Source organism: Sturnira hondurensis, unplaced genomic scaffold (assembly GCF_014824575.4).
Source record: "Sturnira hondurensis isolate 20B ecotype Veracruz unplaced genomic scaffold, ASM1482457v3 Scaffold0020237, whole genome shotgun sequence".
NCBI lineage: Eukaryota > Metazoa > Chordata > Mammalia > Chiroptera > Phyllostomidae > Sturnira > Sturnira hondurensis.
Genome location: NW_028092868.1, coordinates 8,848,602 through 8,869,104, shown reverse-complemented (window position 1 = coordinate 8,869,104; position 20,503 = coordinate 8,848,602). Strand labels below are relative to the sequence as shown.

At 45.8% G+C, this 20,503-nt stretch overlaps 2 protein-coding genes across 6 annotated transcripts in view; one reads left to right on the top strand and one right to left on the bottom strand.

Moving 5' to 3' along the window:
• Window positions 1-4,933, bottom strand: part of COL4A3 (collagen type IV alpha 3 chain) — a 134,014-nt gene extending 129,081 nt beyond the window's left edge. The window contains exon 1 of the mRNA XM_037029275.1: window positions 4,709-4,933. Within this exon, the coding sequence (XP_036885170.1) occupies window positions 4,709-4,786 (78 nt within the window). The 5' untranslated portion in view covers window positions 4,787-4,933. The remainder of the gene's footprint in view (window positions 1-4,708) is intronic.
• Window positions 4,934-4,997: 64 nt separating this feature from the next.
• COL4A4 (collagen type IV alpha 4 chain) overlaps window positions 4,998-20,503 on the top strand; it is a 106,394-nt gene continuing 90,888 nt past the window's right edge. For 4 of the 5 annotated variants that reach the window (XM_037029272.1, XM_037029270.1, XM_037029273.1 and 1 more), the window contains exons 1-3: window positions 5,263-5,492; window positions 17,049-17,216; window positions 19,953-19,995. In XM_037029272.1, the coding sequence (XP_036885167.1) occupies window positions 17,161-17,216; window positions 19,953-19,995 (99 nt within the window). In that variant the 5' untranslated portion in view covers window positions 5,263-5,492; window positions 17,049-17,160. Of the gene's footprint in view, window positions 5,086-5,262; window positions 5,493-17,048; window positions 17,217-19,952; window positions 19,996-20,503 lie in introns of those variants that run through there. The other variant, XM_037029271.1, reaches the window with a different exon arrangement.

The following is a 20,503-nucleotide window of genomic DNA, read 5'->3' as shown; positions in this document are numbered from 1 at the left end:
GTACAGAATTTCCTCAGAAAACCAAAAATGTTTGACCCTTTTGACCCGTCAGTTCTGCTGTTGGGATTATTCCCTCAGGATCCTGAAACACCAATTCAAAAGGACCTATGACCCCAACATTCACAGCAGCACAATTTACAATAGCCAAGTGCTGGAAGCAACCTAAGTGCCCATCAGTAAATGAATGGGTCAAAAAACTGTGGTACATTTACACAACGGAATACTACACAGCAGAAAGAAAGAAGGAGCTCCTACCCTTCTCAACAGCATGGATAGAACTAGAGAGCATTATGTTAAGTGAAATAAGCCAGGTGGTAAAAAAGAAATACCATATGATCTCACCTCTAAGTGGAACCTAATCAACAAAACAAACAAGCAAGCAAAATACAACCAGAGACCTTGAAATAAAGAACAAACTGACAGTTACCAGAGAGGAGGGGGGAGAGGGATAATGGGGGATAATAGGGGAAGGGCCATTAAGGGCCTATGTATAAAGGACACATGGACAAAGCCAAAGTGGGGGGTTCGAGGCTGGGAGGCAGGGATGGATGGTGCAGGAGGGAGTGGTGGGGTGAAAATGGAGACAACTGTACTTGAACGACAATAAAAAAATAAATAAGTAAATACCCACTGAATACGGTATATTAAAAAACACATGTGCACATACCTTATAATTTCAATTAACATGATCAAAACTCTTGCTCTAATTGATAAACTTGAAAATCTTTGAAGTCTCTACCACAATTCAATAAACAAGTAACTAAAAAATCCCCACGTTAGGATATTAACAAATAAACATTTAAATAACACACAGGAAAAGAAATCAGTTTGAAAAGATTTTAAACTTAATGATATTGGAATACTACTCATTAAAATGTGTGTAGTGCAGTACTGTGGTGGAAATGTTTTAGCCTTAAGCGCCTTTTGGCTATTCAAAGTCGCTGTATTAAAGTCGAAATGCAAAATTCAACTGTGTTTTGCTATATCTATGATAGTTAGACTATTAAATTTTACAAAAGTGTGCCAGTTACAGTGGCACTAAAATATTTAATACTGGGAAATTAAAGAAACAGAAAATACCAAAATACCATGAGAAACTAAGGCCCTAAAAAGAGACCTGTATACGAAAACAAATGACTCAAATATAAGTGGGTGCGTGCTACACAGGTTCACAGATGTAATACCACAAAACAGTGTGAGTGAAAGAATGGAATACTCAATAAATCATGTTCTATATGTGGTTTTTCCTAAATGAGAGGCAACAGGTCAAAGTATATCCACCCTTGCTTAATCTCAGAGATAGATGCATCCCTTCTTGTTTGTCTGAAATGTTTCCTAATTCAACTTTTCACATTTAAAAATGAAATCTGTTGAGAGAGCATCCTCCCTAAATGCAGCTGTTCTTCAGCTCCTGATATGTGCTTGCCAAGTTTCTGCCCTGTCTGGAATTTTAGGGCAAAAAAGAGGACGGATAAATCACGTTATCTCCTGACCATGACCCTCACCTTCCCCAGGTATCAGAGGAGGCGGCTCTCTAGCTCCACTCCTAGACCTACTGTGTGTGGCAACAGCAGGGTGCCTCTGGGTTTCACGTGGGTGAGTAGTTGGGTCAGGAAACAGCTGTAAACCTGGGGTTGCTGCCAAGCCGCAGGCCGGGGGCTGGATGCCTTGCAGAAAGGGACTTTACTTGGGGAGCCCCAGAACACATTGTGGGGGTGGACAGGTCTGCCCCGTCTGCGCTGGGAATGCGGGGTCAACACCACTCCTCTTTTCCCCCCTTTGAGAAATGCTAAAACCAAATCGCAGCAACCTAGAGCAAAACATGTCCCTAACTAATGGAGCACAAAGATGATAAACATCACGGTCCAAAGGCTGTTTGGCTCTCACTTGGGAAGTTTGGGCCTGTATTCTCTAGGCCTTCACAAAAAAAGCTGAGTTTTGTCAAGTTTTGACTCATTTGCTAACATCTAGAAATTGAGAGGTTTCTGATGGAAACTGGACTCCTAGCTTCTCTCCTGAAAAAGCAGGGATTCTGGCACTCCTGAGCCTGAATTCTAGAATGCTAAGAATCAGTCACTCCTGAAGACTGTTCTCCCTGCCCCCAATGGCCCCCCTCATTACCTCACCTGCTGGCCCCACCAGAGGCTTCAACTCCCTCAGTTCACAGATGAGTAAGATGAGGCTCAGAGAGGTCAAATGCCTTGGCTAATTAATGTCAGTGGCCAGTGGTGGATGCCCCGCTAGCACCAAGTTGGCCAGTTACCAGCTAACTTGTGGTTCCCTTTTTTCTGTACGATGAAGGCACATTTCATGGTCTCGAATGACAGGGTCTGTGTCACTGAGCAGGTGCACTGGAAATGATCGTTCTTATATATTTAATGAGGCCCACTTAAGCGATGATAAAAAATAATATAAATTGGTTGATTATAAGTAAAAAGTCACCAAGGCTTAGCCAAAACCAAAACAGAAAGTTTTATATGCGAAGCACCATAAGAGAATATGACGATGTAACTGACAATTGCTGTTAAATTGTCTGAGGTTGCCTGATTCCAGAGCATCACTTTCTGGCCAATCTTCATACACAGGTGAGTCCTCCTGACTTTCTCCCACCCTCCCTAATTCTCCCTATTTTTTCTGAGTCTAGAAAGATGGGCAAACTCTGCTCTGGAACTCTTTCCTGGGTCTTCCCACCGCAGATGCCTGTTAGGATTTTTGCTTGTTGAATTTATTTGCTCTTGGACTAAGGCCGGTAGACAATCTGCACTGACTTGGTCGAGTTTCGCCCACTATCCCCAGAAGTGCTGAGCTACCCGGGTTGCGCATTCCTACTCTGTGCAAAGTGAGTTGGTTAGAACCAGCTCCATGAAGAGATTCCATGGATTACACAACCCTGTAGAATGTAAAACACTAACCCAGATGTAGGTCAGTAGGAGAAAGGGCCAATGACTTCGCTATATTTATTTTATGGAAAAGCATGCAAGGGGGGAAAAAAGGAAAAAAGACAGATCGTTCTTAAATACTGATATGGGCAGATTTGTAGATTACAAAATGATCTTCATATATAATATATATATATGTATATAATTACTTATGTCGCTTATGTTGAAAAACACAAAGAGACGGGGGAGGAAAGTATAAGGGGATTAAATGCACATTGTTTGTGGGTCTCAGTATGTGCATAAAGGCACAAGACACGTCTCAAAAGAAACAGGAAGTGGTGAGAGTGAATACCTTGTTTAGATGGGGGGTGGTATGGAGGTGATCAAGGGGCATTTTAGCTTTATCTGTAGTGTTTTGATTGAAATGATTTAATTTTATTTTGCAGTGACCGTTGACATTCAACATTATTATTATTTTAAAAGATTTTATATATTTTTTAATTTTTAAAGAGGGGAAGGGAGGGAGAAAGAGAAGGGGAGAAACATCAATGTGTGGTCGCCTCTTACACGCCCCCTACTGGGGACCTGGCCTGCAACCCAGGCATGTGCTCTGACTGGGAATCGAACCATCGACCCTTGGGCTCTCAGGCTGGTGCTCAACCTGCTGAGGCACACCAGCCAGGGCAACATTCAATATTATTTTGTATTGGTCCCAGGTGTGCAGTACATTGGTTAGACAGGGACATACGTTACAAAGGGCTCCTCCTTGATGCTTCAGGTACCCACCTGGCACCCTACTTAGTTACTACAATATTGTTGACTACATTAATTTACACAGAAAATACCTGAATGACGCGTGGCCTAGGGCTCTAAAGACCTTTCATGTACGCATGTGACTATTAATTTCCGGCCATAATCTGCCATGAAATTTGTAAAACATCTATTCATCCTTGGAAATGAAACGTTACTGTGTTGCCACTCCAAATCAATTATTTGCCAAGTTAAATTTTTAAGCGTAAAAATCACGGAAAGAATCTGAAAAGTTAAACTCTATTTTCACAAGTTAAGGGGACGTACCTCAAGTCTAGGAGCCGCAACAGTTTTGAGGACACCCAATTCATCTTTAATTGCAAAGAATACAAAATACGGGGATGGATTTAAATGGATTCGGGGTCTTTCAAACTCCTAATGGAAATGAAAGTGACAGATCGCTTCATTTATACTCGCAGGCAGTCTATTTCTAAGCTGTGATGGCACTGCTTTCCCCAGGGACAGTGACTGAACGCTGAGGACAAGTTTCGGTGAAGAAGCCCGGCCCTAGAGAGGGCAGCGAGTTCAGTGCGAAGCGGCCTCTGAGAAGTGGCAGGGCCAGGACTCCTGCTCCGGCTTCTGCTGCCAGCCCTCGGTGCTCTCTGCCAGGACACGTCGCCTGTTCCGGTTCACCAACCTGGATGCCCTCGCGTGTCTCCACAGCCGGTGTTGTCACGTGTTCACCTGGAGATTATCTATCTAACCCCATCTTATCTTATCTATATTGTCTATCTATCTATCTATCTATCGCTATCTATCTATCTATCCATCCGAGGTCTTTCCTTCCCATCCCTGACTCCTAGATGATGCTACAAGCTTCCTCTTTGCCTCTCCCTCCAGCCCGGCGCAGTCCACCTGTTCCCCAGGCATCCTCGCTTGCTCGCGTCCCCACGCTGCGGGCCTAGCGACCTGCGTGGAGCCTGCAGTCACGGCACGCACCCGGCAAGGTCTCCGGGACCGCGCTGCATCGGATGGGGTTGGACTCCGCCAGGGTGGGAGTGGCGCCGCTCCGCACTCACCTTGCCCGCGGCGGGCACGGCCGCCAGAAGCACCAGCAGAAGCTGCAGCAGGAGCCTCCGCGCCGTCCGGGGGCACATGGTGGGCGCCCGCTGAGAGTACCCGCCGGCTCCCCAGCCACCGCGTCCCTTGTGTGGCCCAAGCTGCAGAGTCCGGCTGTGAAGCCCGGCTTGCCAGCCGGCCTGGGGCGGATTTTGTAGGGCTCAGCCCCACTGTCTGTCCCTCCCCACCGAGGCTTTTTGACTGTGGCTCCAAGGGAGGGAAGAAGTGGCTCAGGTCCCGCCCTCGTCCCACCTCCCCTTCCACTCACCAGGCAATGTCCCTCCGACCTGGGCGTTGTGCCCAGGAGGCGAGAAAGGGCTGCGTGCCTGCGAGGCAGGTGGGCGAGGACTCAGGGTTAGGGGTTAAGGAAGTGATGCTCCCAAGGTCTTGGAGCCAAGGCGGAGCAAGGGGGCTACGGGTCGGAGGTGGAGAATTTGGGGGGTGTGCAATGGGGAGGCGGCAGAGCAAAGTGGAGGGAGTGGCCAGCGGCCGTGCCCACATTAAGTGGGAGGCGCGCCGGGCGTCGGCACTCCAAGGGCCCGCTGGCTCCGGCTCCCGGCGGTGCCATCTCGCTGCTTTCCCGTTCTACAACCCGCCTCCGACTTGCAGCCTCCGACTTGGCCGAGAGGGCGTGGTGAAGAGGCGGCTGAGTCGCTCAGGGGTTTGGGCGCCGCAGACCCGCGAGGTGTGCGCCCTGCGGGCTGGCGATGAGGCGGCCCCTGGCACGGCGGGCGGCCCCCGGAGGTAAGGCGCCTGTGACCCAGGCTGGGCAACCACTGCCCTCGAGCCGGGGGCTTCTGCCCGTGGGGCGCAGTGGAGAAGGCCTGGCATCTCAGGTGGGGCGCGCGGGATGGCGCGTGGGGCTGGGGAGCTGGGGCTCAGGGTCACCAGAGGAGAACGTGTCTGGCTCCCCAGCTTGTCTGCCTGGGCTTGAACTGGGCGCTGTGTTTTGATTAATTTGGAGGCTCAGGTTACCACCAGCCTGGCAGTCTGGGCACTGCGACATGCCAAGAGCAAAAGGCAGCTGAGGGGAAAGAGAATGCCCATCCTATTCTCTGCCGCATTGAACTGGCTTTTCAGGCTGGATCTTATCTGCGGAAATGCAGGGGAAACCGAGAGCCAACTTTGTCACGGGTGTCTCCCTCCTGAGAGTGCCCTTCGCGGAGGTGGCCCTGGATACAGACGTGCAGTTATCTGGCTTGTTAGGGGGCCCTCTTCAAAGCAGGACTGGTGTCCCTTCTTGCACCAGTTGACCTCATTGGCTCTGGGGATGCATTTAGACCCTTCTCAGAATAATGCTAGTAAGTGCATACAATACAACTAAATCAGAATTTCTTTTACTGGCATACCGTTGCTAAAGCGTTCAAGTCATGATGCAGCAACAGACGTGCATCATTAGTCTTGCATGGGATACCTAGGTCTGACAAGAGCTCTATGAAAGCAACTTTAATCTCAAAGCTGTGAGAAGCTAGAGACAGTGGGTGAAGCTACAGATGGACCTTTTGCTCCCGTCCAAGTTCACAGACCACCTGACTGCATCTCCAGGCTGTGAACCCCTGCTTGGGGGCAGTGTTGCTGACATCTGCAGCAGCTGGTCGTCAGACACCAAGTGTAAGATATGTGGTGTGGTTCCTGACTGAGGGAAACCGCTTGCTTGCACTTAGAATGGGGTCTATCCTATTAGTGTACTAGACCTGTGTCGGCGAGCAAAAGCCTGACAGCAGATGAATGAAGATACAACCCAGCTTTTTTTTGGCTGTAGAATGAATATCACAGTCTTCCCTCTGTGTTTTATGCCTGTGATTGCAGTCGTGCATTACAATCTTCTAGGGATCATCTAAAAATCCCAATACCAAGTTCGTCCAAAGCCAATTGCACCAGACTGTCCAACGGTGGGACTCAGGTATCAGTTTGTTTTAAAGCTCCCTGGAGAGTCCCATGTACAATCAAGTATGAGAATCACTGTTTTATGAGCATATTTCAGTTAAGTTAGCTGCATTGAATCAGGGTCTCTTCTTAGGAGGATAATAAAATGAACTTTAATGATTAAATCTTTACTAAGATTTATTGTATTATTATAAACATAATAATATAATCAAATATTTGATAGTTATTAAGATGATATACCCATTAAATATATTAAACTCTTTAATAGGACTATGTTTGCCCAAGCCACACATGTTGCAGGATGTTAAACAGTAGCATCTTCCTGTGTTGTTATGCAGTAGCAACTGCTGTGTTGACGACATGACAGTGCCCAAGAATTCTGAGGGGCTTATGAACATCTTGCGTGAAATGACATTACTTCCTCTGGGGAAAAACCCCTCAAAGTTGGTATTAAAAGCTCCTTCTTTTTGCTGAACTCCAGAATTCTCAGTTTGGACCTTAATTACTTTTCCCTGAAGCCAAGTCATTTTAATGGAAGACCAGTCTTGGTGTTCTCACTTTTGGAATGGGAGGAGCAGTCGACTGCTGGTCCCTTCTGATGCCACAGTAGAGCAGGAGGGAAACTTGCGATGTACATACGGTGAGGAGGAAGCAGGGTTAACAGCTTGGTCTCTGCAGTAAGCTCTGGATTCTGAGTCCTTTCCATACTTCATAGCGTTGACCTAACCTCTCTTCCCTGGGAGCGTCTCTTCTGCACAGTGGGCATAGTCATGGTACCCATCTCAAGGAGAAGTAGGAAAAGAATGTGGTGATCCAGTAGAAGCCCTTTGTCTAGGGTCAGCACAAAACAATCAACAGTAGAATTTGTTCTTCCAGTTGCATAAAGGAAAACAAGGGGGGTGAGAAATGGCGGCATGAGACAGAGATGCTCTTCCCAGCTCCCCAGGAGATGACCAAGCACACCTCCCTTGCTCCCTTGAAGACAATGAACTATTAAGTCATCTAGAACTTGCCTCTTGGCATTTCTGGGAGCAGCAGCTTGGCATCCCGGAGAGCTGGTTAGAAACGCAGACTCTTAGGCCCCATCCAAGACCCACTGACTTAGAGGCTGCACTCACCAAGATCTCCAGATGACTCACCAGCACATTCAACTTTGGAAAGTGGCTTGTCGAAGAGCCAGACTCACCCACCCACTCCTCCCCGTCCCACCTCAGGCCTACACCCTCCTTTGGTACCGTGTTTGGTATGCTCACCAGGTGGCATTATTGAGTTTTAAAAAATCACCTCGGGGTCAAGAGGTTTCACTTTTCACAGTTGGTTCTTTCAATCTGATAAAGCAAGGGAAATGAGGTCATTTCATTTTGTACATACAAAGGACATAGAGATCTCTCCTTTTCACTTTGGTTCCAAGTAAGGGTTTTGGGAAAAAATAAAGTGGTCATTGCCTTTGAAACACCCGACATTATTATTTTTGCCCCTGCCCCCATTTCTATCACCACAATATGTCTGTTTTCTGCGCAGTGCTGAAAGATGCAGAGTTGGTTTCCCTGCATTTGAGCGTGAGCCCCAGGAAGGCAGGGGCATTGTTGGTGTTCTGTCACTGAATGAATGAATGAAGTCCTTGACATTCGCTGAGTGAATGAAGTTGGGTGACTCGAAAAATTCACTGAGGATTCACACCCAGGTCTGTTTTCTTCCAAAGTTTATGATCTTTCTGGAGGCTTTGTAATATAGGGATATACTTCTGCTTTTGACAAGTGGCACTTTGCCGGGCTTCCTGTAGCTTCTTTAGTCTTTTGTAAAAGTTAAATTTAATCTTAATTAATTTTTAAATTAATCTTGCTTTGCTTCATCTCCCCTCTTAGTCATTCCTCTTCTTTCAAGAACCTTTCCTTTCAACACCTCCAGAACAGTTGACTCCCATGTTCTTTTAGAACCTCAGTCATCATCACGCATGTCAGTTCTTGCCACAGCATCTCTGGATTCTTTCACTACATTTCTAAGCTCACGGCCCTGCCTTGTGCCTACCCCTGATCATCTGTGGATTATAGCAACGTCTCCTGCAAGTTCTCTATCGCGAAATCCATCTTCTACTTTATTGTCCGAGTTCCCCTTGAAATTGCACGTTGTATCAGAGAGGTGAGGTTGCTTTTCGGGCAGTTACAAATAGTCAGTCCCCAAATTTCAGAGTAACAGGACTTGCAGTAACAGGACTTTTTTTCTCTCCATTTTAATGACATACTCATTATAGGATGTAGGGAAGTGGGAAAGTGGGGGTGGGGGGCTCTGCTTATTACAGCTTCTCAGGAACCTCCTGGAAATTCCCACTGCGTATATTCTTCTCTGATCCCTTCAGAAGAGGAAGAGAATGTGGTGAATCAAACACTTCTTTAAAAGCTTCAATGTGGGTGTGATGCATACTTCTGCCAATCGCATTTCACTGGCCGAAGCAGTCATGTGACCATGCTTCATTTTTGTAAGTGGTGGGGAAATGGAACCTATCTATCACATGCCTGGAAAAAGAGCTGGAAATATTTGGTGACTGTTAGCAATGCCCATTATGTACTTGCTTATTTTAAAGCTTGCAGAAGCTTTTTCTTTGCCTTTACAGTACTTTGTACACATCATAGAATAGGGTAGTCCAAAATCAACTTGTAAAAGATTTCCTGTGTTGTTCCGTACTTCTCAGGTTCACTCACATCTTTGTACTTGCTGTTCCCTCCACCTCAGTACCTCCCCCGTAGTCTGTCTGGTGCAGTTACTTGTGTTTTCAGATCTAGGTCAAAGATCAGCCCTGGCTGGTGTGGCTCAGTGAACTGAGCACCTGGCCTGCAAACCCGGAGGTCACTGGTTCATTTTGCATTCAGGGCACATGCTTGGGTTGAGGACCAGGTCCTCAGTTGGGGGTGTGCGAGAGGGAACCTAGTGATGTTTTCTCCCTCTCTTTTTCCAGCCCTTCTCTCTGTAAAAATAATTAAGTAAAATCTTTAAAAATTGTTTTAAAAATTGGGAGCTCTTTTTACCCCTATGATGAATTAGAAAGGAAGGAAATAAACACTTATTAAGCCGCTCCCACAGGGCAAGCACTGCACTAGGCAATCAAATTACCTAGTTGCCCTCCCTCTCTAGTGAGAATTAGACCCATGCAATTCTCTCAGGTATTCATTTTCCATACTGAGAAATGAAGAGCCCAGAGGATTTATGAACTTGCTCAAGGTTACACTGCTGTGGGATCAAGATCTTATCACAAGTCGTTCTAACTCCAGAGCCTTGCTTTCATCCCCAACCATGAGAGCACAGGCCCCAGGAGAGGAAGGCTGGCTGCCAGTCTCTACGGAGGAGACGGCAAGTCATCTAAGGCAAATAAATGCTAACCTCACATTGTGGTGGGGAATGGGCCTTCTCTGGTGGGGTCACAGGTATTACTACCTGGGTTCACCCAAAGGCTGTTCCCAGAGGTCAGAAAGGTCCAGAGACTTCCGATAGAGTCACTCTGGACCTGCTCAGAGAGGAAAATCACGGACTAAGAGAAACCTGGGGCACTAGTGTTTTTAGCAAGAGACATGAGGCATTCTGAGTCAAGAATGCCATTCTCCAGTTGGAGGTAAAGATCTCATCCAGTTTTGAAAATTAGTCATATATTTTTGGAGCATTTATCACGTCTATGTCATTCCCATGTGGTGATATTATTATGATGTCAAATTTTTCTGTTGATATTGGGAAGAGACCGCAAAGGACAAAATGATAAGAAAAGCCAATATTGATAGAATGGTGGATTAGCTAAGATATGGTCCAGTTGGCCCCGGACTAGCAAACTCAACTCCAAAGTCAACTGAGGACACTTCGGCACTCTCAAACAATTTAACCGACCCAGGAGGGAAGGAGAAGGCGGGTGGAGTGGACTTGGCCATAATCCAGCCACATTCTAGTCAGGTTGGAACTCAGAGTCATTCTCAAGAATTTGCTTGAGTAGTTTTCAAGTTTTTCCCTGTTGCTTCTTAGAGACTATGAAACTGGCCACATTCCAGTGGTCCGCGGACCACCCAGATTCATGACCTGCTTTGCAAGTCTTGTGATATTGGGTGGAACTGACTGATTTTGCTAAAAAGCTCCTACTCACCTGAAGTCTTTGAAAGACTGCAGAGAGAGTGAACAGGAAGATATGGGATCTTAGAGCAAAACCAAGCAACTAGCTTGTACCTTGGGGGAAGGTTGGGTGATCTTTTAACAAGGAAAGTGTAAACCTTGACAGATGTCGGCCTCTGAGGTAGACAGGCCACGTCGGTCTTTATCTGGGGGTATTTTTCCTAAACTTTGAGGCCCTTTGCTTATTTCTTTGCAAAATATGATCCTTTAGGAATTCTATTTTGGAAAGATAAAGGTACATACAAGTAGGTGTTCAAACCGTTACAAAAACCTAGCCTCAGAGAATCTTTAGACAGTTCAGTGTCAGAAGGTTAAAAGGAAAGAGCATGTAGTCACTAAGTTAATAGAAAGTTATTTCTCTGAAAGAACAAAGACATTATTAGTGAAAAGAACTCAAAAACTTAATGTTACTTGGGGAAGGAGAAGGCATTAGACTGTTGCTACTTTTTGTGACTAAGAGTCTGATGCTCAGCCTCCTGTTTATCTGGTCCTCCAGTCTTGGCCGTTGTCCACCCGCGTTTCCCAATTGATGAGAACCCCAGCAGAGTGTACTTCTTTTCAAGATTGGGTTGCAGAGAAAACAAATTCCCCCTGGTGGAGAATGTGGTTGGGGAGATCTCAGATCTTGTTCCGGGACCTAGTATTTGGAAAACATGGGGCAGAGACTCACAAGGAGTCCCAGGGGAATTGGGATGAAAAAGGACTCCAGGGAGCTGGCAGAGAAGAACGGTGACACCTCCTGACTATACATGCTTATGTCGCTGATGTGAACACCCGCTGGGAGAGTGCATGTGGGAGAGGGGATGTCAAGGCCTGGGGCACTCACGTTCGCTTTCCCTGCAATGGGGCCACCCAGGAGAGCTCCCTGGTAAATCATGGCCTGTGGACCGTCTGCACAGGTCAGTGAGCTCAGATTACAGGAACTGACTCTCGAACTTCCCCAGGAATAGCTCTCAGGAATGAGCTAGTCTTTCATCCTCTCATGAGACCCTCTGTCTATCCTTTTGCATTTTCTTCTCTTGAAATCAACTTTTTATGATTACTCCGCATATCTGTTTTTTTCTAAATTCAGGCTTGTACTTTGAAGTGACCTGTCCCTACCTTTTAATACCCCATTCGACCTCAGAGCATCTCTGGCTGCGTCCTTCCCTCCCGCCTCCCTATTTCTTCTCTCAATTTCCTAATTTTGACTTTTCAAGAGGACTGACCCTGATTATCTTTTGGTACCATCTTCCACCCCAGAGCCAGAGTTCTATGTCACCAAGCCAAGCCTTGGGTGACATAGGTCACCCCCCAACCTTTCCATGTGGCTGGGGAGACAAGATCAGATGATCTTGGCCACACCCCACTTGGCTGGGCTGACAGGGCTCAGGTGCCACAGTGTGTAGAGAGCACCCCCTCTCCATTCACTCTATAGATACCCTCTATGTTCTCTATGGAGAACAGTTGGCAAAGTAAACCCTGTCCTTTGAGAGGCACGGAACGTTTGCACGAGTTCCCTAGACAGGCAGTCCTTTGAAGCTGTTGTTGGTATGTGTTCATGGCAAAGCCCTTTAGATTGTTTAGGGACTTTCTTTTTAAAGGATTTTATTTATTTACTTGTAGAGAGAGGAGCATGGTGGGAGAAAGAGAGGAAGAGAAACACCCATGGGGATTGACTCCTTTCGTGTGCGCCTGCCCGGGGACAGAACCCACAGCCCAGGCATGCGCCCTGGCTAGGAATCAAAGTAGCGGCTCTTTGCTTTGCAGGGTGATGCCCCACCAAGAATGTCACACTGGTCAGGGTATTTAGGGACTTTTTTTGGTAGTAATGACAGACTCCACTGGAATCACACTGCCTCAGCCAGTGTCATGTGACGACAGCCATTTACTTGTGAGATGGGAGTTTAGAGAGAGACTCTTCCAAGTGGCATGGTATTTCTGTGTGATGCCATCAAAAGCCTGGTCGAGAAAAAGGGTTTTATGCTCTTAACATGAGTTGTTGGAACAGAGAAAATGCTCAGATTGTTGTGGACTACGCGTGTGGCAGCGTTTGGTCCAGTGTGGAGCGAGATGCACAATGACGTTCCCGGCGTCCGGCCGGTGGGGCGATGGGGCTCCTGCTGTGACTGCGCAGGAGAACAGTCACAGAGCCTGCGAGCTCCTCCGTGGCTCGTTTGGACTCCCAGGCAGACCCGCGGGAGAAACACAAAGTTTTCTGAGGCGTGCACCAGGTGAGTTGGTGAACGAGGGAGGTCTCTCTTTTCTTTTCCTTTCTTTTCCTTTTCCTTTTGAAACTTTGGCAGCTCACGCAGAGCAGAGGGCATCAAACTGAGGTACGTGGACTTTTGTGGGACAAAAGGATTCTTAAAAGTGATTGCAAGCAGCTTGGAAAATTAAATAGAAGAATCAATTTCTAGATTCTCAACGGCTATATATATTCTCTCTTAGAATTGTTGTATCTGAAAATGGGCCTTTGGTCCAGATTCTCAGCTCCCCTTTTACAATGGTCCCTTCCCTACTTTTAAAAAGAAAGACATACCCCTACCCCATTGCCTTACCCCTCTCCCTCCCCAGTGTTACCACCCTGCTTTGCTCAGGGTATGAGAACTGTGGGTGGGGCCAAATGATGTGCAGTGTAAACACAAGTGTTGAGAATGGAGAGCGTTCTACTCCCGGGCTCCACATCCCCTGGATCCAGGGGTTCCCAACGTTTGTGTCATCACAGCTGAAGGAAGACTTAGCAGCTGAAAGATCACGCCATATGGTTCTGGGCGATAAATGCCTGACTGCTTGTGGTATATCATTTGATGACATTTGTGTAACAAATGGCTTTCATTCACAACTTCTTTATTTATTTATCTATTTTATCTATCTATTTATTTGTATATATTTATTTTTAGATAGAGAGGAAGAGAGGGGGAAAAAGAGAGAGAGAAACAGCAACGTGTGGTTGCCTCTCACATACACCTTACTGCGGACCTGGCCTACAACCCAGGCACGTGCCCTGACTGGGAATTGAACCAGTGACCCTGTGGTTCACAGGCCAGTGCTCAATCCACTGAGCTACACCAGCCAGGGCCACAACTTCTTACTTTTGTGAGTAAGTTTTACTAGAATTTACAGCTTTAAAAATTAAAGTGGATGTAGGATTGTTGCTGGACCTGTCTCATTCCAATAACAAGTATTATTAATTTAGGGAGACACAAAAAATCCCCGCTTATTTATTGCCAACTACAACTTCAATACAATTTCACTTTTAACTTTTAATAACTGTCAATTTTGTGTCACAATTTAAATTTGTTTATGTTTTTGATGAATTACATACTGCTAATCATCACAATGGTAAGTCAATCCAGGAGAAAAAGATGTTTTCTATGACAGAGGTTTGTGACCATAAGATATAAAAATATTCCATTTCCATACATATTTTTGTTGCAGAGTAATACGGTAGGGTGATCAACATGACTTTCAAATGTAAAATTACTTTGCACCAAGATGTGTAGAAATATGGAGAATAGAAATATGAGTTCAAGAAAAAAAATGCGGTGAAGATCCTAACTGTTAAAGATCTCGTAGGCAGACAGCGTCAGCCCATGGCAGTGAAGACTGATTGCCACGGTGTCCTGACTCGCAGGCCGCGCCTGAGACAGTTCTGCAGCAGTTTTATCATAGGTCACCATTTACAGTGTTCCAAAGTACACTCTTGGGAGCTATTGAAACAGAAGATGAAGGTTTTTAGATATTAACTTAAGAAAAAGAAGAGGTGGTGTGCAGAGGTTTTTCGTAATTCTTACGGGAGCATGAGAACAGAAATGCCTGAAGCCTGCTGTGCTGGGTGTCACGTGGGAGGAGGGATGCGCTGGAGTCGGTTCTGCCATTTGTTAACTCTGCTGCTTTGCACGAATGACCAAACTGATCCAACTGTCTTTCCCGTACAGTGGAAAAAACACTTTTCTTACTGAACTGTGGTGAGGCCTCAGTGATTGGGTGTGAGCAGCACTCAGCGGAGAGCCCTGCATGTGACAGTAGATGTCACTTCACTTTGCCCAAAGCTGTCGTGGTCCCTCTGCACCTCCCTTCCTCCACTCCCGCTCATCAATTCAAAGTTATGGCCTCATCTTACCTGCCCTGTTAAACATATTTGATTCACATTTTGAAGGTCCCATAGGTTTGCTCATCCAATGAATAAATATTGAGCACTTACTATATCCAGGCATTGTTATGGCACAGGGGATAAATCTGTGAATAAAAAAGATGACATCCCTGTGGTCATAGAGCTGATATGGTGAGTGCATGGTGACGGGACTGCGTTGGGCACACCCCATACAGCTGCATCTGTTCATTGTTCGTCCTTGTCCGTTCACACTGGGCGGTCCCACTGACTGATGGGGAGGCCAGCTGGATCTGTGCAGATGGGTCCATCAGCCCACCCAGCCATCAGTCCAGTCATCCAGCAACTCAGTCAAGATGTGCTAAGAAACACCTAGGTGTTAGGACCATCATTCACAATAGGGCAGTCTTACTCTGAAGGGTGACCATAGCAACGCTCTATTTTAATAAAACCCCCCTTTGTGTGCCCTTTATCACAGCTATGCATGGGGAATAATTGCATCATTATTGGTATCGGTTTTGAGGTCAAAATGCAAATATCTCTCTGGTTTTCTTTGATTTGTTTATGGTGTTTCCTCTTTGTTTAAAATATCGACTACATTTTAAATGATTCAAATAAATGTGTGTATTCTTTCCAAAACAACAATTTGTTTTATTGCGACTGGCTTTTAGAAGGCAATGTAAAAAGTATTTATTTAAAACGATGGGTTTAAGAATGGGAAAAGACCTAGGCACACAAAGGATTCTGTTTCTATTGATTTTGAAACAGCATCATGGGATGTTGTTCCACCACTTACTTGGAAAACTAGTCTCCCATACATACAGCATTGAATTAGTTTATTCAGATTTTTATCCAGAAACTTATAAATAGCTTGTAATACTCAACACTCCCAGTTTTCTTCTCTCTACCCAGCGCTCATAGGTACTGCTGTTCAAAGAAGCCAAATTTTTAAGATGAGACATTTCTATTCTGTGAGCTAAGAAGATCTTTTATCCAAGTATAGAGTTCTTTGAGCCAAAATAGTCTCTCTCTTTTTTATTGGGACAAAGGTCACAAAATAAAATTCGCCATGTTGACTCTTCAAGTTTATAATTCAGTGGGTTTTAGTATATTCATAATGTGTAGCCATTGCCACCATTCCGGAACATTTCTCACACCCCAAAGGAAACCGGGAACCTCCCAGTTATTCCCTCTGCAAACCTCTGAGAACTACTAATCTCTTTTCCGTCTCTATGGATTTGCCTGTTTTGGATATTTTACATACATGGACTCATACAGCATGTGTCTTCTTTCACCCAGCACGATGTTTTCAAGGTTCATCCATGTGGTAGCCTCTGTCAGGGCTTCATTGCGTTTTGTGGCCGAGTGTTTTGTGAGGATCTAGCATATTCTGCTTGTCTGGTCACAGCATTGTGAGTGATGCTGCTAGGAGTATTCACGTGCAAGCTTGTGTGTGAATGTATGTTGTCAACTGTCTCGGTTACACACCCAGCAGTGGGGTTGCTGGGTCAAGGGTAACTCTGTGTTTAACTCTCTGAGGAGCTACCAAAACGTTTCCACACTGGTTGTATCATTTTATATAAAATATTTTACATGGATTTGGCGCACATGTGCAAAATATGTGTTTCTAAATTAGAGGGTTCCTTTCCTAGTTTCAAAGAGTAAAAAAAAAAAGCACTCAAGTGAATTTTAGCTTGGGTTTTCGGAAAAAAGTTTACATAGAAGAAAATTCCACTGAGAGAAACGAAGCAATCATTTTTAGGCAAGCATATTATGTATATATGTATATATATACATAGGTCTTTTTAAAAAGATTTTACTTCTTTATCTTTAGAGGGGAAGGGAAGGAGAGGGGGAGAGAATATCAATGTATGGTTGCCTCTCATGTGTCCCCGACTGGGAACTGGCCTGCAACCCAGGCATGTGCCCTGACTGGGAATAGAAGGTGTAGATAGATCTTTTTACTTCTCAAAAATATATTTGACGTACAGAGAACTTGAGAATGTTTTTATTTCTAAGACTAAAAATGAATATTTATTCAGTTTGACCATCATTAAGTTTATGTCAAAAAAATTGAAGTTTTCTTTCAAAAAATATTTCACCACTATGAATAAGAAAGTACATTATAATCCATGCTGGGTTTTAAGAGAGACATCTATATTTCCCGTGGACAGACTACACACCCAGGACATAGAGCCTCGCTCATGCAGGGGGTGGCCTGGAAGAGGGAGCAACCCGACGCACCTGCTCCGGAGGACCAGACTGGCTGAGCAGTAAGCCCCGCGCATGGAGTTAGTAAGGTGCGCTTTCAGGTGGATCAAGCCCTTGGCCACAAACCCCTGGTGAGTGTCCTCCATACTTTCATTCAATCATGTCTCCTCGATGTTGGTTCTGTACCTGTGAATTATATTAATGCTTCCTGTGTCAAAAAGCCAAGTTGTTCCAGGAATCTATGGATTATGCCTGCCATTTTGCAACTTGTTTTTATTACTAAACATGGATCCCTGCTCCTCTGCCTGAATTGCACCCATGTAATCTTACTGGGAAGATGCTCATTGAAGGGCTGCAGATTCTTGCTCTTACGTGCTAGGTTTGAATAGCAAAAACCTTCCTCTGTGTCCAGAGCAACAGAGTCCCTATGACTAGTAGAGTTAGGACAACGCACTTCACGAGAGCAGTAAGCGGGATAATGACCCCAAAGATGTCCGCAGCCTAATCCCTGTGAATACGTTCTGTTCTGTTTCACGGCCAGGGAGATTTGCGGTTGCACGTGGAATGAAGAATGCTAATCAGCTAACCTTTCCAGGGGGGATTACCCTGGATTATCAGAGTGGCCCCAGTGCAGACACAAGGGTCCCTAGAAGTTCAAGAAGGAGAGAGGACAGTGAGAGCCAGAGAAGGAATGTGATGGAGGCAGAGGAGGGCAGAGGGATATGGCCAGAGGGAGACTTGACCCGCCACTGCTGCTGGCTTTGAAGGGGGCTGGGAGCAGGAACCACAGGGTGTGGGCAGCCTCTAGACTCTGGACAGGGCAGGGAAACCGATTCTCCCCTGGCACCTCCAGAAGGAACCCAGCCCTGCCAACCCCCTGGTGTTCCCCAGTGAGACCCAGTTTGGACTTCGGACCTCCAGAACCGTACGATAATAAACGTGCATTATTTTAAGCTGCTGAATGTGTGGTGATGTGTTGCAGCAGTAGAAAGCAAATACGATGTTGTGACAAGTGACTAAAAGCCATGTTGGGCAGAAAGGTATAGAAATGCTCAATAGTGAACAAGCGGAAGCTTTGAAGCTGCTGAACATGTACTCTGGGCATGAAGAAGGAGAGGAGAATGTGTCTATCAGAAGGGCTTGTTTGGAGAAGGTGTCTTAGTTGTGAGTGGTTCTTTAAAGAAACCATTACTTAAAACGCATACAGCTGCAGGGGGAGGAAGGCGAAGGAAGGTGGAAACAGTAATGGGATTCAGACCTGACCTGGGCTATCCCTTCCCCCTCAGAGCCACTCTGCCCGTGACCTTTTGAGCACACTAGTTAACATTTCTGAGTCTGTTTGCACTGGGTAAAATGTGGAAAACATGTGTCCTGACTACAGTTCTAATGAGAGTCAACATATAGAGGCCCAAACTGAGAGGAGATATGAACTATCCTTATTCACAAATGTCCAAAGTGGTAAGGACTCACTCAACAAATAGTAGTTGTAAATACTTGAACTTGATTGAAAAGAGTTTCTTACAGTGTTCGACACCTCTTTTACTCTCTTAATTTATTTGCTTGCCTCACTGAAATTCCAACCTGGCCTTTCCAGGGATTGTCATAAGCTGGAGTAGAAGGGTTGGGAGAAGGAGGGCTTCGGTGCAGAGGCAGGTGAGTGCCTCCCGTCGCCCGGCCAGTGCCGCACCCAGGGTCGTGGCTCTGTGGTGGTCCGTAGTGTTTACCCGCATCTTCTCACGGGAGGAAGGAGGAGAGGCTGGAGAGGGAGGGCAACCTAGGACGTGAGGCTGGCCGAGGAGTCACAGCCCTGGCTGGGGCCCTTGGCCTCCCACCCTTAGGGACACGACAAGTGGAATTCCCAGCTCCATCACAGACAGTGGTTTTAGGGGTGGATACGGAAGCACCTGGGCAACTATAAGACCGGAGCAAATGTATGTGCATGTTTAGTGGTTTTCTTAGTTCCAGCTGCTGTGACAAACACCACAGACCACATGGCTTCTAAGCAACAGGAATTGATTTTTCACAGGTCTGGAGCCTGGAAGTCTGAGATCGGGGTGTCAGCAAGGTTGGTCCTAGGGGGCGCCCTCTTCCAGATTCCAGACCACAGACTGCTCCTTGTATCTTCCTGTGATGGGAAGAAGCTCTCTGGGGTCCCTGTTATAAGGGCGAGAATCCCATTCGTGAGGACTCCACCCTCTCGACCCAAGTACCTCCCAAAGGCCACATCTCATTACACTATCACTCTGGAGTTAAGATTCCAACATAAGCATCGAGAGGCATTCAGACCATATAGTGATCTCCTTGGTTCATCTCTCTATGTTAAACTGTGTCTATAAGACTGATGTTACCCTCATGGATTTCTGCCTCAATTATAAGACCCTGAACTACCTAACTCTTCCCTAACAAGTCCATTTACTTTCATTCCTTCCAAACCATCTCCCAGTCCAGTTAGGTTTTCTCCCCTCTCTCCTTCCAGCTGGCTTTACTTCATGTCGTTCAGCCTACACTGTCTTTGCCCTGTCCCTGAGCAAAGCTGCCTCCTTTCCGGTCTGGTTTTCATTCCAAGAGCCACCTTCCCTCACTCCTCTGTCTGTGCAGGTCTCCCCTTCAGGGTCCCCATGGTACCTAGCACAGTGAGGACCTCACCCGACAGCTGTGCGCACTTCCTGATTAATAAGGGGAAAGGAAATGAGGACAGCCAGAGAGGGGACCACATTTCTCTTGTCACTGAGGATGGTGTGCTGGTGACAGCAGCCTATTAGACAGAAAGAGAAGCTTTGCAGGATTAATTCCTTTATTCTCTATCTGTTTCATTTGGTTTGCATGAAAACAGTTTAAATTCATCTGCAATTTTTGCTTTTCTGCAGGTCACTCATCCTTATCGTCTTTTCTATGCAACATGCGTATGGGGTAAGTACAGTGATGAGCTCCGACTGCACGTTGAAAATTCACTTTATTGAGTGCATTGCTTTTGTTATACTTTTAAACAGGTCACTCTCCAGGATTCAGTTTTCTCATCCATAAAATGAAGGGTTGGATTAGACGAGCTCTAAGCTTTCTTCTATATTTTACGGCCAAGACTGCTTACCAAACTGCCTCCAAATGGTATCGGAGATTCCTTAATTTTATAATATAGCCTTTCTTAAAAAGCTTTTTGGACAGGGCTAGGAAGCAGCTGGTCTGCTTCAAGATTAAATCAAGAAGTGTAAGATTAACTCTGGAGAAAGATAAGCCTAGAACATTCTGTAATAAGATCTGAGAATCTAAGTTATTAAAACCCAAACTCAGATGTTTCTGGGAAATTTGATGGGCTGCTTGTAACTCAGGTTAACCTTGAGATAACTGGACTGGTTTAAATCACTCCAGTGAACCCATTTCTGTCTGTCCATCCTCTCCAGCTGAGTCCCACCCAATCCGA